The sequence below is a fragment of the Coccinella septempunctata genome, chromosome 2 (genome assembly GCF_907165205.1).
Source record: "Coccinella septempunctata chromosome 2, icCocSept1.1, whole genome shotgun sequence".
In the NCBI taxonomy this organism is placed as follows: Eukaryota; Metazoa; Arthropoda; class Insecta; order Coleoptera; family Coccinellidae; genus Coccinella; species Coccinella septempunctata.
This window is the reverse complement of record NC_058190.1, coordinates 46,090,952-46,108,228: the sequence shown is the minus strand read 5'-3', so window position 1 is coordinate 46,108,228 and position 17,277 is coordinate 46,090,952. Positions and strand designations below refer to the sequence as shown.

At 35.8% G+C, this 17,277-nt stretch overlaps 4 protein-coding genes across 7 annotated transcripts in view; 2 read left to right on the top strand and 2 right to left on the bottom strand.

Moving 5' to 3' along the window:
* Window positions 1–1,079: 1,079 nt before the first annotated feature.
* Window positions 1,080–5,291, bottom strand: LOC123306673. The gene is made up of 4 exons (XM_044888775.1): window positions 5,132–5,291; window positions 4,429–4,683; window positions 3,956–4,230; window positions 1,080–1,963 (listed from the first exon to the last, which is right to left on the bottom strand). Exons 2-4 carry the CDS (start codon window positions 4,661–4,663, stop codon window positions 1,202–1,204), a joined length of 1,272 nt encoding a protein of 423 aa, XP_044744710.1. The 5' UTR covers window positions 4,664–4,683; window positions 5,132–5,291; the 3' UTR covers window positions 1,080–1,201.
* Window positions 5,292–6,023: 732 nt separating this feature from the next.
* Window positions 6,024–9,475, top strand: LOC123306672. Its single transcript, XM_044888774.1, has 4 exons — window positions 6,024–6,177; window positions 6,642–6,874; window positions 7,065–7,336; window positions 8,465–9,475. Exons 2-4 carry the CDS (start codon window positions 6,694–6,696, stop codon window positions 9,212–9,214), a joined length of 1,203 nt encoding a protein of 400 aa, XP_044744709.1. The 5' UTR covers window positions 6,024–6,177; window positions 6,642–6,693; the 3' UTR covers window positions 9,215–9,475.
* A 251-nt stretch (window positions 9,476–9,726) lies between these two features.
* LOC123307390 (LYR motif-containing protein 4) lies at window positions 9,727–10,833 on the top strand. Its single transcript, XM_044889671.1, has 3 exons — window positions 9,727–9,909; window positions 9,969–10,089; window positions 10,270–10,833. Exons 1-3 carry the CDS (start codon window positions 9,827–9,829, stop codon window positions 10,339–10,341), a joined length of 276 nt encoding a protein of 91 aa, XP_044745606.1. The 5' UTR covers window positions 9,727–9,826; the 3' UTR covers window positions 10,342–10,833.
* Window positions 10,834–10,948: 115 nt separating this feature from the next.
* The window catches only part of LOC123307843, a 91,606-nt gene continuing 85,277 nt past the window's right edge, over window positions 10,949–17,277 (bottom strand). For all 4 annotated transcript variants that reach the window (XM_044890297.1, XM_044890298.1, XM_044890299.1 and 1 more), the window contains exons 3-6: window positions 13,716–13,859; window positions 12,924–13,120; window positions 12,627–12,849; window positions 10,949–12,464 (exon numbers count right to left, since the gene is read on the bottom strand). In XM_044890297.1, the coding sequence (XP_044746232.1) occupies window positions 11,038–12,464; window positions 12,627–12,849; window positions 12,924–13,120; window positions 13,716–13,859 (1,991 nt within the window). In that variant the 3' untranslated portion in view covers window positions 10,949–11,037. The remainder of the gene's footprint in view (window positions 12,465–12,626; window positions 12,850–12,923; window positions 13,121–13,715; window positions 13,860–17,277) is intronic.

The following is a 17,277-nucleotide window of genomic DNA, read 5'->3' as shown; positions in this document are numbered from 1 at the left end:
TTATTTCTCCTCAAATTTATGTATGTATTTCTATTTATGTTTTCAACCTTTACGCTTCCCATAGAGAGATTTAGATTTATTTTGTTTCATTTCCATTTCTAATCGAGCATTACCCCTCTGAAATTTATATTAATCTATTTTATCAAGAAACGTATCTGAAAATATTTGAACCTTGACATTCCAAAAAAAAAATAAAAAAAAAATCATTACAGAGCGAGCCTCGAACGCAGGATCCTTAGGTTATGACATGATTTGAAGCAATCAATGTGTCATTCGTGATAACACAAAATTCGAATGAACTAATTGATAACTAGCAGAATAATTATTATTGTCATATACCTTTCGAGTTTCATCAGTCCAGATTTAGCAATTTCTGAAATTTGGTTCTCAATGTCTTATTTCCCAATTTTCAATCTTGAGAATGAGTCGATCGAAGTTATTAGCTGAGCATATTGTTTTCGAAGATATGTACCTACTAGATTTTTGTACCAAAATCTAGTTGTCGAACACTCCTTATACCTGAGATATAAACTGTGGAATTTCCATGAGGAAGAATTATTTTTGTGCTAATTTGCAAAAGGCCATGCATGACATTAGTGGATATAAATACTAGGCTTTTTCCAGAATTATTAGTGATCATTCGATGAAATTTGGTACGAAAATCGAATGGCACATCATAATTTGAAAAATTGTATAAAGGTCTTTTTATACAATGTTTGAGGATTGAATGATATAAATAGAAGGTAAATCCGAATAGGTAGGTACCTACTCTAGAAATAATGAATCCACTAACAAAATTTTCCTGAGGGGTTGTGAAAAGCAATTAAAATCCGAGTGTTTCTATTCAATCAACAATGAACCTACAGATAATAATTCTTAGTTGAGTTGTGAAACCATTTTAGTAATGCAGAGTATTTTCCTGGTAGGTGCATAAAATTATTTTGGTAGCAAAATGGCGCATGCACTGGTTGTCCCATTATGGAAAATAGGCAATATTAAAATTGAATTTGAATGTATGTTTGCTCCATTGACTCCAGATCGAGATTTTTGGATTAACTAGGAAACAACAAAGCCAATAATATAAATCATATAGAAAATTTATTTCGATATAAAAAATTTTATATAACACTCTTTGGAAAGTTTTGAATTAAAAGGAAAACATCATGACATAGAACAAATAGTATAATAGTTCAACCACTATCTACTTAGACTCTTCGGCGAATAATTTGGTGAGCTTGATCATCCTATCCCTCTGATCAGATGTCATGTGCTTCATCCTATCCTCCACCGACATGTTCTCCAAGCCTCCCTTCTCGGCGATGGTCTGGAACACAGCCTCGCTCCAATAGAACACCGGAGTTATCCACTGGGCCATCATGAAGCCGTAAATGCTGAATCTCTTCAGCTCGGCATTGATCCACTCGCTGGTCAGGGGCTTCAGCAACTCGTTCAGCTCTTCGGCGGTGATTTTGTTCACGCAGCCGTCGAAGATGAACTGGTGCAGGTTGGACAGGTAGAAATCGACCAGTTTCTGTTTCTTATTGGCCAAGAAGTCGGTGTCGATGTTGACGTAGAGGAAGAAGCTGAGATCGTGCGCTGGGGAACTGTAGACGATGTGCTGCCAGTCCAGCAGGGTGATCATATCGTTGCGGTAGAGGAGGTTGTTGATCCAGACGCTTCCGTGGTTGATGACCCTGATCGGTACCTCGTCGTCAATGATGTCCTTCTGACGCAGCCAAGCGTTTTGGCTTATCGGTTTCAGCATGTCGATCAGTTTGGTGGCTTCCGGGGTCTTGGACTCTTCCAAAACTTTCAGGATGGTGTCCAGAGCGTTGCGTTGCCTGTCGCCCAGTGGTTCGGTGTCCTCGACCGGTATTCTGATGATGGAATTGGTGAGCGCTTCGAATTTCTCCGGAGCCGTCTTCTTCATGACTATGGAGGCGGCGTGCAGTTTCGCCATTTCCTGAAAGAAGGATAGTCAGTCAGGCAGATTTGCTGATCAAGGAACATGGGTTGCAGGATTTGGAAAGGAGAACTTGACCGATTTGTCATTCCCCCATTCTCTCCAATATAAACAAGTCATCTGAAGATGAAAATGAATGCTAGCATTCACTAAGACTACCTAGTCTTAGTAGATTATCATTTTTTCAGGAATACAGTTATTTGAATAATAAAAACCCTTATAGCATCGGAGGAATTTCCCCACATTATGGAAGGTGACTGTACAGAATGTTCCAAATTCGATGCCCAGTGATGGGATCTCGGAAATTGAAAAAGTTCGAACACATGACACGTTTACAAGCTGTTTTCCAGAGTACAACGAGAAATGAAGCAAACCATAGTCTCCTATGATGCCTCCTTTTCGAGTACCTAATTAGAAAAGCTTTTAGATTTTCACGATTTCGAAAAGTTCACATCTTTACTTTTTGCCTTCGAAATGAGAGATCTGAACCTTACTTTTTCCACCGGAATTCTGAAGAAAATTTTGCTCTTTTTGGCTCTCGAATTATGGAGTAAAGTTTTTTTTTTCATTGCAAACTGTTATAGGACCTGTTATATCTTAGAATTGGAAAAAATCGCAGATTTCAAAAATATATACAGGATGAGTCTTTGATTTGTACAAATATTTTAACAATAAATTCTTGAGGTCAAAAGGAACACTTCTTTCCTTCACCTTTTTTTCCGAATCGGCACGGTTCGAAATATACAGGCTGTTGAAAAACCGTAAAGAAAATTATTTTTAGTGCTATCTCACAAACGGTTTGAACGAATGACACGTATTTCGCAATATAGCTTTTCATTCATTTGATGAATATTTTTCGAACAATAGATATCAACCACGTCTCCCAGTTTTCTCATTCTGACCATGACGTACCATGAAAATACCAAAAATTCAAAGAAGCCAACTCTTGAAACTAAGTTGGACGCTTTATCTAATCTATATTTGTACGTGTTGTAAAATAATAGTATTCCTCACATTTTCTCGTATAATGCGCCGTTTTCGAGTAATTTGATGTTCAAAAATAAAAATTATCTATTCGGAAAATTGCTGAAATGTAACTCTGTTTAAATGATCCACAGATGCGTAGTGTCACAGATTCAGCTAGTTATTCTGAAAGTTATTTTGTCGTTCCAGGGGTGGCACTACTCATTATAAAAACTTAAAGTGGCCATATCCATTTATCAGGGCTGAATCGAGAAAAATAGCAAAGGAAAAAAGTGTTTTTTTGACCTCAAGAATCTACTGTTATAAAATATATATTGTTTTCTTTTGAACGTGGCTGAAAAACATGAATATTTGAGTTAATCAATCATTTTGTATATTTCATACCCTGCTTCAATTTCATCGAAAGCGATATAATGAGCATAGAAAAAAAGGAGAGTAGAATACGAAACATTAATTTTAATATTCACAATAAGTTTCAAACTGAGAAATTATAATTCCTTATCGATTGAAAAACTTCAGAAAATATCGAATATTTATAAAAACTATGAAAAATATGATATGATGTGTGAATAAAAATCACATAAACTAATGGAATTCATATTTCAAAATGAATCCGGATAAGTCAGGTCAGCAGGAAAATATTCAGTTTGTTGGAAAATAATTCACTTAAGTTATGTGAACTTATCGAAATCGTAAAAATCTCAATTTTTGCTAATAACTCAAAAACGAAGAACCGTAGGAAGCAATGGTTTTCACCATTATTTGTTTATCTGTTTAGCTCTATCTCTTCTAGTTAAGAGACATCACATTTAATATAGCCTGCGTACTATGTTGATAAAATATTTTTGGAAAAGAATGGAACCTTTTTCGATCTGAAAATTAGAAAATCTACATTACAGTGAGATATCTAGAGTAACTGTTGCTTCATTTAACCATGAAACATGAATTTTTGAAAAAAAAAGAAGGGAAAAATATATAAACCTTTCAGAAAAATCAATTTCGACTTACCTCTATAGCTGACCAAACTTGGTTCCATTCGACAGCTAGCTTCTTGTTGATGGTTTTGAACGACCTCTTCTGCATATCTTCGAAGACGATACTGTTGTCGTTTCCATGGTAAAATTGGGGTACACGAAGGGGTACACCTACGTGAAAACTCAATGCTGGTATCACATGTTCGTAGGCGAAAATCTCGTTGGTGAAGGCCGTTTTGGTATGCATCAATTTGCGAGTTTCCTCGCAGCTTGGCCTCGTCTTCACCACGACACAATCCGTATGAGGATCTGTTGAACATCAATAAAAAGATAACAAATAAACATAAAAAATAAGAGTTCTGATTAGGACATGTGAAAATAAAAACGATGAGGATCAAAGAAATTTTACAAATTCAATGAGAGAATAATCCAGTCATATTCTCCATTGACGCCTTAAACCATCGACAAAGGGACACCCAGTAGATGTGGATAAATTTACCAACTTACCTTTACCGTCATCTACGGTGTATGTGAAATTGACTCTCCAAACGTCTGAAGTGAAGTTGGTTCCCTTGGACGTAGCAGGCTCGGTTTTAGCGTTTTTAATATGGACCGCTTCCTTTTCCCAAAATCTAGCTAAAACCTTTTCTAATAAATCAGTTTTACATTCGCCTTTCGTATCGACTACTGCCTCCATTGGACTTTGTATTTCACTTGGGTTATTTTCATGATTTACGCCCATTTTGAACTATTTTACACAAACTGGAATATCAAAAAGACATTTTTAAATGAAATTTCAAAAAATTATAATAATGTTGAATGAGTTATTTAACCAATACACGTGTTTCGCTATCACAGTAGCATCTTCAGGTGAGTGAAGGTAATACGAAAGCCGAAACACATGTACTTATATTAGAAAACAAGGAAATGGACTGAAAAATACAATCAAAATTTCAATTATGACAACTGCCGCCACACTGGAACGAAGAAAAAATTCTATTGTCGATAAAAAGTAATCATTTTCGCGTAGTTGAAAGATATCCATTGATAGATCAAATTAGAGTTAAAAATCTTCCTTCAGAATGCAAGCAATCTCATTGTGAACAAAACCTAGATATGTTTTACCAATCAATTGAAGACTTTCACATAGAAACAAACATCGTTTGAACTTTTGAATAATCATTATTTGAATGTGAAAAAAATATCTCACCGAATACACTGGACGTCCAGACAAACACGGGACAATGACTGTGAAAAGAATGAACGAGATGCATTTAAAATTTACGGGAAATATGATTTGAAAAAAAAAAACATGTGATGCTCGGATAGTTTTTATTTCTGCAAACAATTTTTTTTGGCTTGAATGTCGATTGTGGTTTCGTATTATTGTATAAATATTCGGAAACTAGGATTATTTCATGCTGAAAAATAAATTTCTTTTATCTATCAAAAACGGCTCATTGAAATTAGCGAATTTTGATATATATTAGGTATGATTAATTATTTCACGTTACTCTAACTGAGCGATTGAAATAATTGTCATCGAAGTACGAAGGCTAGAATTTTTGAGATTTTTTCTCGGAATTAGTTATTATAGTCACAATTTTTTATATCCCTAATTCGAAATGTCTATAATATCTGTGATACATTTATATTCATTATGCTGGAATGTACAATCTTTGATTTCCTGATCTATACTTTTGTAAATAACGTTTAAATTTCAGTTGAATACAGTAATAACTTATACTGCTGCTGAATTTTCTGGACAAATATATTTTTCTACTAAGCAGATCCATTCACCCATTTAAAACTTATACTTTTCTCTTATACATAGTGTATCCGAATTTTCTTTGGTCTAATTTCTTCCTTAAATTGACGACTTATGAAAAACAGTTATGTTTATCTTCCTATGTATAGTATTGTATACTTTTTTTGATGGAAAACGACAGTAATGAAAATATTCAATTTCAAGGGAATAAAATCAAATAATAATAATAACCCTGCATCCTGCATCTTTACTTCTATTTTTGTTGATAAATAGGTAAGCATTTCTACTCGTTATTGGATAAGAAGAGGCTCCATTTTATGAAAATTCAAAAATTGATTAAGGTTTTGACTTCGTTTAAATCGAACACAACAAACGCATTTGCAATATTCCATCTCTCTTCACTTTTTTCTGGCATTTCTTTATTCCTTCAACATTCTTCGTTTCATTCTTAGTGTCCATTCACGTGTCGTCTAGTATTGTTCTCTGTGGTAAGAATATATTAAATTGGGAGAATCTATATTTGGTGAAAATTTATTGAGGAAATATTTTCGTGCATTTTGATAGATAATCCTGAATTTATTTTTGTTTTCAACTGATTTTTTTCTGATTTGTCGTGGAACAATTACGGCAAAAAATATTTTTTACAATTAGAGAGAATTTCGCTTTGTTCTTTGATCAATGAATATTCCGAAAATGATTTGAAATTCCCAGCAGTAGTTTTCACTTCTCTTAAGATATCTTAAAATCGTATCAATCATATATTATCTTTTAAAGAAAAGTTTAACTAAAAAAATATTACCCTACAGGGTGAATTTTATCATTTTCCAACTGATAAATAGCTCTGAGGTGGGAGGGGGCATTATGTCATCAACCTCTAAACATATATTGCTAAGCTTGAATCCGAGAGGATCCAAACCACTTTTGAAGAAACTTACGTATAATTTTCTTCCAGTTGTTTGTTTTCTTTTTGTCGAATATTTCAATCGTCAAGCGTTTCTATCGAGATGGCAACAGTTGTATCAAAGGGATCATGCAATTTGGACGCACTGAAAAGGATCGTCTGCAAGTTCTTAAAAAAGGATGTGGAAATAACCAATCCCTTGTTAGAACCAGCGGTTCCCAAAGGCGGCAATTTCATATCAGATGCCTGGAGACTGAGCTTTTTCCTGAAGTCAGAGGGCATAAGTAAGTGAAAAGTTGTTCTATATCAAGAAACTGTGCCATATGGCAAAATGAGAATTTTTTATTATCTCAACCTCTATAGACAGTGATTTAAAATAGGTTTCATTTTTAAAGACTTATTCAGCATTTATCAATAATAAATTCACATTCACTTGTTCTTGTAGATATTTGGCTTAATTTTTTTTCTCCCCAGCTACCTCAGACAGTGTGATAGTGAAGGCGAAGCCAGCAAACGAGTCCCAGAACAAGCTCATGCACACTGAAGTCGCTTTCAAAAACGAAATTTTGGCTTACGAAACCATCATCCCAACTTTGAACAAATACGTCTGCAGTCCCATCCGTGTGCCTCAATACCTCCATGGGGACCTAACCAACATCGTTCTGGAGGACATGAGCAAGACCGGCTTCCAGACAGTCGATAAGCAACTTGCTATCGAATGGAACCAAGTTTGGTCGCCCATCCAGGTAAAATATCTTTTCACTTATAACAATGGCATAAAGTGGTACTTTATGCACTATAGAGGAAACTCAAGTAACAAATACAAGCACAATGTATTATTTACTTCGATTAGTTTATTTCTGGGGCTGATCTTCTACAAGAAGAGCACACCTCCATCTCCAAAGAGAGCCAAACAAGCTCAAAACGCTCAAAAACATTGCATATTTTCAAAATCGATTCAGATTTATAACATAACTCGATATAAATATCAAAAAATGTGTTCTGAAGATGTCAAATAAGACTGTAACCATGGCCAGCAACTATACCTTACCCTTCCCCTATGAAATGTTGATGCTCCGTAGGATGGTGCTTAGGTAGTTCGATTTAGATCGTAACATTTGTCGATTTTCATAACAATGGATGTTATACAAAGTTAGTCTTTAACTCATAAAAAAATTTTAACGGTATATTCTTTAGGTCAAAAGAAAAACTTTTTTCCTTTACCATTTTTCTGAATCGGCTCGGTTTGAAAGATAGAGGCTGTTGGAAAAGCATAAAAAAATGTTATTTTTAGTTCTATCTCACAAATTGTTCTATCGAATGAGATGAATTTCGGAATATAGTTTTTCATTTATTCGATTAATCTTTTTCGAACCCGAGATATCACCCACTTCTTCCACTTATCTCATTATGACCATTAAGTACCATAAAAATACCAAAAATCCAAAGAACACAACTCTTGAAACTAAGTTGGATGCTAACTAATAAATATTTGAACATTTCGTAAAATAAAAGTATCCTTTATATGTTCTCGTATATAATGTGCTGTTTTAGAGGAGTTTGATGTTCAAAAGTTAAAAAGTATCTGTGAAATTTGAAAAATTGGCTAAAAACAACTCTGTTGAAAAAGTTTTTCTTTTGACCTCAAGAATCTACTGTTGAAATATCTGTACTAGTCAACCTCTGTATGTATCTGATTTAATGTCAATAGGCTTATTCATTTCATTATTATTTTGATTTGTTTATTCTAGCTGTAAAATGTAATGAAAAAATAAAAAAATTTACCGTTAAAAAGACCTCACCAGGAAATAGATATCGCCTAACTTAGTGTAGCCACTGTCAGCGTGTAAAATTAACTTGTATTTCAATTACAGGAAATCGCAAAGTTACACGCTTCCTCCATCTGCATGCAACACTTGGACAAGGCTGGTTTCGAGTCTCTGAAGAATCAGATAATCGACATCCCTCTTCCTGAATCGTCCCCACTTGGCGAGAAGCAAGTTCACGTTTTGGACACCATCCTGGGGGTCCTCAAGGAAAGAAGAGAAGATAAGAAGTACATCGATCTGGTAGAGAGCTTGAAGGCAAACGCCTGGAGGGACCAGAAAGAAATCGTCCAAAAAGACGTCCCGGTCCGTGTTATCAACCACGGCAGTCTCTGGATCAACAACGCCGTCTTCAGGAAAGACATGGCGACGCTCCTAGATTTGCAGCATATTGTCTACAGCACCCCAGCCAACGACCTCAGCTTCTTCATGTATGTCAATTTGGATCCCAAGTTCTTCACCAACAACAGAAAGGACCTACTGCGTTTCTACCTGTTGAGTTTACACTCGAACATCACCGACAGGCTGGGTATCGCCCAATCTGCCGAAGTTATCGAACCTTTGAACTACGACTGGATTGATAGGGAATTCAGAAGGTGCAGCCTGTACGCTTACATGATGGCGCAATGGATCATGCCTGTGTTTTACTGGAGCGACGTAGTCTTTGGACAACTGGAAGCTAAGGGAGGATTCGAAAAATTGTCAGTGCCAGAGAGGATGTCGTATCTCAGCTCAGAACAAAAAGACAGAATTGTGAAGCTCACGAAACTTTTTGTTGAAGAATCATCCAAGAACTAAAGGAAACGTCCTTTGTGTTTGTTAGTTGTTTTTTGTTTTCTTTCGAAATTTACTGTTTTCTGATTTGAAAATGATCGATATTTCTATGAATTGAAATAGAGAAGGAAAATCGGAATAATCTTCCAGTTTATATTATTGTTTTATAAAACGCATAAGTTTTAAAGTAATATAAGTTTTGTGAAGTCATAATTTCACAGATAGTGTTCCTTCAAATGTTTTAATTGTTATTGTTAGAGAATGAGGCAATAAATCCATGTTTTTGTATGAAGTTTTTCGTCTTTTCAGTAAGATATACTTGGTGTTTAGGAATATCAAGTATATCTGATCATCACTACAAAAATTTTGATTTATTTGGGTAGGTTACGAAATGAATCTGCATTTAAGAAGAATACTGTTAGTCAGGTTTCGATCTAACCACAGACAAATCTTTCCAAAGATTAAAGATTAGTCAGAGATAACTGAGATTAAAAATATAGATATCTCTGGTTTAACTCCTCTTTCTCTATGGATCTAACCTAACCTAACTTATGAGAATTTAACCTAGAAAATTACTGCTCTTCCTAGATAAGTCAACATTTTTAATTTCCAGTTCTTTAATTCCTCTATTCAATTATGTCCCCAAATAGAATACAAATTTTAAGCTTATACAAAACACTATTACGTGAAGCTAGCAAATTTTCTTCTTACAATTTTAGGTATGTAATAAGAATAAATTTTCATGCTTCAAAAATAATTGGCTCAATTTTATCCTCAGAAATTACGCTCTACGTAGAATAAAAGACAGTTTCAAGGAAAATAAGAATCTCAACAACGAAGAGAGCATAGAATCTCATCTAAGTGAAGCTAGGAAAAATTTAGAAATCATTAAGAGACAGGTAAATTCCATAGCTTGAATTAAACAATCCTCTTCCCTGCTTGAAATAACTTTGTATAAGCCTCACTAAAACATTTTGATCTTTACCCTTTTCATGTTGCTCATGGTATACAGATTCTAATTAAATTTAGATTCGTAAGAGGTCAATGCATTTTACCAATTGGATTCCTTTGAGTTTCAGGTTCTGATTGGCCGTATGTATGACACTGATAAACTAGTCATTGAACATGAAACGAAGTATAAATCAAATTAATAAAATTAAAAAGGGCAGGACAATAAACAGAGGCTGTACTATCATGTGTAAAAACATACTTTTGTGATCATCTAGATTTGTCTAGGCAGGAGTAGGATAGAAATCTGCTCTCGAATGTAAATACATTTCTTTAATAAATTTTTTTATTAGAATAGCTTTAATATTCAATTATGATTGATGTACTAGAAATAAAATTAATTGTTACTTCAATTTTCACAACATATTCAATGAATTCATTATATTTTCCAAAGGTTGAAATTTATGTTTGTCACTGAAAATTAGAAATATTCACTTAACTTATCATCTCAATATAGAAGTAGTTCTAGATATTATTTTTTTCATCTCCCTAATTTTTGAGCTTTTATTATCATTCGATAGGAATCTATATGATTTCATTGGGAAATGTTCTGGGGATTTCAAATTGTTATGTTTATAGTGAGTTGAATTATGTTTTTGAAATTTATATACCAAAATAAAGCAAACCTAGAAGCACTGGAAGTTTTTAAATGCCTGCCTGCATTCCTGCTTATCAAAATGTTAAGTTTCTGTCTTGGAATCAATTTTTTGAGTTCAAAGGAAAAATTGTGTAAGGATATTGAAAATCTGATGGAGCATAAATTTTTATTTTTACAATTGGTAAGTTAATGTTCTTCAAGAGTGGTAGCTGTACATACATAAACTATATATTCACAAGTTTCATCTTAGAGTATTATAAATAGCATCGTCAGAGTCCGATTGCGTAACACTGTCCCCATTTGAGCCTAACTTTACATAACAGTATTGGGTACTTTTAGTCCTCATGCATTCACAATTTTTATTATCACATTTATTGCACATCTGAGTATCTGTCTCGCAGATTTCCGCATATATATTCTCCATTTTTCCAGATGGGGAACTGCAGACCTCATCCACTACATGACTATAAGGAATTTCATCCACATTCAACAACACTCTGGACACCTTGTAGTCCTCTTTTTGAGAAGATTTACTAGGAATTCTCTTAGGATTATTAGCTTGAAACTTGTTACCCAAGTTCGCTTCTATCTTGTTGGATTTCTTTTGTACTTTGGTTTTAACGTGGAATTCTGCACAAAGACGCTCGGTGATGAAGGAATTCGGTACAGTTTCTTCCTTTGGTAACGTTGGTATAAGATCTGGTTTAGTCTTTTTCAGTTTACCTCCTTCCACACCTCCGATCATTCTATTTTCCATATTTACACGACTCACCGCGGAACTTACTTGTTTTACATCGTTACACGACTGGTTTTTGCGAACTATGTTTATCTCTTGCTTTCCTCTTCTCTCTCCCGAGCTCGTTCCCGAATCCAAAATGCACATTTGGAATTCATAGCTCAAGTTGTCCGATTTGTTGGACCTGGAAGTGCCACATCTGTCGGGGGTTTCTTCGGCAAGGGGATACAGCTGACTGTCCAGACTCTGGCATTTCAGTAACGCGGGATTGTTGGAGTTTTTCTGCGCTGCTTCGAAGTCTATCCGTTTGGCGGAGAACATGAAGCTGGCGGACTTTTTCACAGGGTTGTATCCCTTTCTTCCGAGCTTCTCTTCTATTAGCTTCGACATATCTTTGTATCTGTCTATACTTCGCCTCTTCTCCATGCCATCCATCGGGTCTCTTAACTCTTCGAAACCCCCATCGCTGTTCGCGCTCAACAGCTTGAAGTGCTGGTACCACTTTTTCGGTTTCGGGAACTTATTCATCATTTCTTTCGTTATAATCTGTTTGTTCTCGTTGTTAGTTACATTCTCCCTTTCAACAATACACCCATTTTCGTTACAATTCTGTTTCGCTTTCTTGCAATCCGCGCAAAATTCTTCCACTGTCCTCTGTTCTTCTTCTCTGCATTGCTCTTTTACGTTAGGAACCAGTTTTACATCTTTATACCAAGTCTCCACATTTTTGTGACAGTAGGCCAGTGCCGACTGAACTCTTTGCGACTTGAACAGTCTGTTTTCTGAGTCGAAACCGAAGGTGAATTTGGCGATTTTTATTTTGGAATTAAGATTGTAACAGCTTATCTTGTGGGAAGTATCCGACCATGGAGGGGGTAAAGTGCAGGTAACCAAAATGGGCTCCCGGAATTTTTTCTCTAGAATGAAGGTATCTGCAAGGGAAAAAAGTATTAATTCTCTGTCAGAATGGTCTCACAATCATGATGTACATTTATCGTAGGGTATTGGGTATCATTCCCAAGTTCAACCAGCCAGATTTCTGCTATCAGCGAATGTTTTAATATCTCCCCTCTTCAAAAAGAAAAGTAATTTACCTGTAAAATCCTTTGGTATTCCATCTGGTAATGAACCATGTAGAAGTTTCACTTTGACTGGCAAGGGTACCCTTCTCAGCAAGTGAGATATCTTATACAGGCAATCTTTGTCCAATGCCAACGGTCCTGTTTTGTCCAGCATACCAGGAAAGCAAAGTCTAGACTTCAGGGATGTGTGGGTTTCGTAGAATTCGCCTTTGGTCGTCAGCGGTACGTATAGTTCCTGGAAAAGGTTCCAACCTTCAAATTTCCACAAAATACGACCCGATTAGGTCGAAATGACTAGTGAATACTCACCTGATTCGTTTGACTGACAAGTTGCGCGTATCTGTTCGCTAGGTCCTTGTCCCTGGAAGATCTAGATATTCGCGATGACCTGGTTGAGCTTTTTCGACTCCCGTCAGATCGTTCCTGGTGCTGGAATACAGCTCTTAACTGGAATAATTGACCACCTGGAACCTGCGTCTTGAAGTATGCCAGTTTGCCATCTGTATCTGAAAAAAAATGGAAATTCAAAAGGTTAAGATCTTAAAAGAGCTACTCATGTTAATTTTCGTTAATGATTTCCATGAATATCGATATTGGAATGGTATTCAACAAAAAAAAATCCTGTTGCGAGAGGGACCTCGAAGCGTAGACGGTATTGCAATATCGATATAGGTAACTTCTCAGAAATGTGCATGAAGAAACACGCTTTTAATTTTATTGGGCATTTCGGGACAGAGAAAATAAAGAGCGTTTGGCAATGGAACGAGATTACAGATAAAAGAGCCCATAAATCTTCCTTATTCACAATCACATTATTGAACATCAAACGATAATAAATTATCCTGACTGTGTTGAGGGCCTACGGCTACTTCTGAAGCACCGAATAAGTGTTAATCCATATACCATTCATCTTTAATTTTGCTGTTGTGGTTGTGAATTAATTATGATGTCTCTTTTATTAGTGATGCGGAGAATTAAAGAAGGCTATTGTTTTAACGATAAGTAGGGCAGGATTGCTAATAGCTTGCGTGATCCAGTGTATATATAAAATTGAGGAAGTTTTCAGTGTTCACGTTATAACAAGTTTGTTCTTGGGCTTACCAGCTGGATCTGTGGACTGAGTGGCATAGGCGCTGAATGGTTGAACTGCTAAAAAAGAGCACACTTGCTCTCTAACCAGATGCAGAATGGAGGAGTGTGCCACAGCATGCTTTTCTCCTTTCTCGTTAAGAAGGGAAAACCAACCTGGAAAAAGATATGATTTAAAATAACTTCTTCAACATAAACTGAAATCCTAATTGAGACAAGGTTTATAAATTTATATTTGACGATGATTGAAGAAGTGATGAGTGAAGTTTTTCAATGTGAGTCATAGTACTTATAGATTAGGTTGTGTTGTTTGTGGAAAAGGTAAATTACCATTGAGCATACCTAATGATTAGATCTGTTAGTAAACGAGATTAGCACAATGCCACCAACAATATATCAAACGAAGACCGCTTCTCTCACATAACAATGAATATAATCACAGATCCGCCTTTTTCTACGATCTTATCGCGAGTAACAATCAGTTTGCAACCTTGCATTTTTCAAAAGTAGGTGGTTTCCCACAATTCGCAACCCCATTCAATGAATAACGTTGACCAACAGCGAAAAAATTAACAAACATAATGCGTATATTATAAAATCAGTGTGTGAATTATGTCCCAATAGCATGTAGATGTCTTTCAACGATTACAGCTAGATTGAGCGAATGACAAGATCGGAGTGGACTTAGCCTTGCACAATTGTATTCACGTTATATGTTTCCTTGAAGGGATTTTGAATGAGACCGGCCTGGGAATGATAGATTTAACGTGGGAAAATCGGAAACAATACCGTTAAGATGCAATTCTAAATTGCACTTTTCGAAGAAAAACCCGCGGTTTCAATTTTTCCCACAATTCAATGGGAAAACTCTCTATTCCACGGGATAGAGATCCGCAGATAATGAAGATGGATCGCGTGTAACGAAGGAATTAACAGACCGCGGAAATGTGCGCGAGAGGAAAATGAAGAATTTTCCAGTCGAAAACACAGGCAGCTGGCTGATGTATGCCTAATTTGGTTTAAGGCTGAATAGTGTGGCATCCCCATTCTCGAGAGTTATTGACAGATGGATTATTGACAGATTTATACAGGTATGGTGATGGAACCAAGACATAGAAATCAAAAAATTTAAGTGTAACTAGTTAACTCCCATTTTTGGCTACAAATGAAATATCAGTCTTCCAGATCTTTGAAATTATGTTTCTTTCGACTAGACGGACTAGATCCTCGATCCTCATTCAAAACTTTAGGATATACGAGGATGTATTGATATCTAGTTAGCCTAGACCAGTTAGCAACGAACCATAACTCATTAGAAGTGTCAGTGTGAAGTTTGAGGTCAAAAAAGTAAACCAGAGTTACGCAATAAATTAAAAGAAAGAAGATGTCCACCGAAATTGTGAAAATCGAAAAATTGGAGTATCGAGCCATCATCAAGCACCTGTATTTAAAAGGGTTGAGGAGGTAAGCAGATTTACGAAGATATTCTTAATACCCTTGGTGATCAATGTCCTTCGTATGCGACCTTCAAAAATTGGACTGCAAGCTTCAAAAGAGGTAAATTTTCCATTGAAGATGATGACAGATCGGGAAGGCCAGTTTCTGTGTCTTCGAAAATATCGATGCAGTTTATGACATGATTTTATCAGACCGTCGAACATAGACATAGAGACATGGACTGTGCCTTCCCTTTATATCTATGCATGAAATACGGTCAAAAAAAGTGACAGAGAGAAAAACACGTCGGGAATGCAGTTGTCTTTTTCTAGAATTTTGATTGGTCTACACTCACCTCTATGAGAACAAAAAAGAGAAAGGTATGTCCCGACGAGCTTTTCTCTCTTTCTAATAAATTGCCAATTTCATGCTGGCATTGCTCAGTCCATGTCTCTATGTCTATGCCGTCGAATTGGGCTAAAACGGATGTTTGAAGCACTGAATATTTCATACGAACGCGTTCATCATATAATTCACGTCAATTTGGACATGAGAAAAATTGCTGCAAAATGGATCCCCAAATGTTTGAATATTGACTAAAAGCGTGCAAGGGTAGAAGTATCGCGTTCGATCTGTGCTCGATTTGAAAACGATGCAGACTTCTTCAATCGAATTGTTACTATGGATGAGACTTGGGTACATTTCTACGATCCAACAAAGCAACAATCGATGGAATGGCGACACTCTGGTTCTCCAAGACTTAAGAAGTTTCGTGTCGAAAAATCAGCTGGAAAAGTTCTTGCTTCAGTTTTTTGGGATTGCCATGGGGTAATCATGATTGATTTTTTGGATGAGGGTAGAACAATAACCGGAGATTACTCTTCGACATTACTGACCACTCTAGGGGAAAAAATTAAAGAGAAAAGACGCGGAAAGCTATCCAAAGGTGTTTTGTTTTTGCAGGACAACGACCCTGCACACAAATCTCATGTTGCCATGCAAAAAATTCGTGTTTCAGCGTTTGAATTAGTAAAACACCCCCCCTTATTCACCAGATTTGGCTCCATCCGACTATCATCTCTTTTCTCAACTGAAAAAAAGTTTAAAAGGTCGTGAATTTTCTTCCAACGAGGAGGTAATAAAAGCTGAGAAGGTCTGGTTTGCAGAGCAAGAAGAAACATTTTTTTTGAAAGGTCTAGAGACGTTGCAGGTTCGCTGTAACAAATGTATCAAATTAAGGGGAGAGGAGAATATGTTGAGTAATAAAATATTTTGACATCGAAATTTTGTTTGGTTCTATAGTAGGCTAAGAATTTTTCAATATATCCTCGTATAACTTCGCATTTCAGGGGGATGGAGTTGAGAAATCCACAACTCATCAAAATACATCCTTGTTCAATCAAACAAAAACTGAGAGACAGGACGGGTGCATGTTAAAAAACCATTTTTATAAGCTATGGCTGTGGTAATAAATTACGCGAAAATAAATACTGATTGTATTGTAATTTGTCGACAGCGCCAATGCTAAATTGCTTTGACGATTTTTGTAGACTGAAAAGTAATAGCCAATACACACGTCGAACTGGCCTTAACCTGATTTCAACGAAAGTTTCTCTCATAAGTTGATCATTTTAATAGAGATAATAATTGTGAGGTCATAAATAAGTTGCTATAATTTCCACGTTTTACACACTTCCCTGATTCAATCTGGACGGACACGCTTCTTGAACATTTCAGGTTTTGAAATATCTATTTGTCGAGCGTTTCCTTTACAATGTCTTCATTGAGCTTTCGGGAGCAACATGTTGTTATCAATAGGAGGACTCACATTATTTTCAACTACAATAAAATACCAAAATATTATATTAAAAAAATCATGAATATATTCAATGAACATATATTCTTCTAGGCTTTCAAATTGAGAAAACCTTCAATGAAAATTTCGATCAAGCATCTCAACCTAAATGGTACAACTTCTTAAATGGTATATGTAGTGGTGTGGTTCTATTTCTTCGCTTACGTTCAATATGGAAAATGATTGGGAATTTTTCAAGAAGCTTGTTACGTATATTTGATAATGTTCGATAACCCACAACCATAAATTTGTCAGTCCCAACAATATATGCAAATGACACGT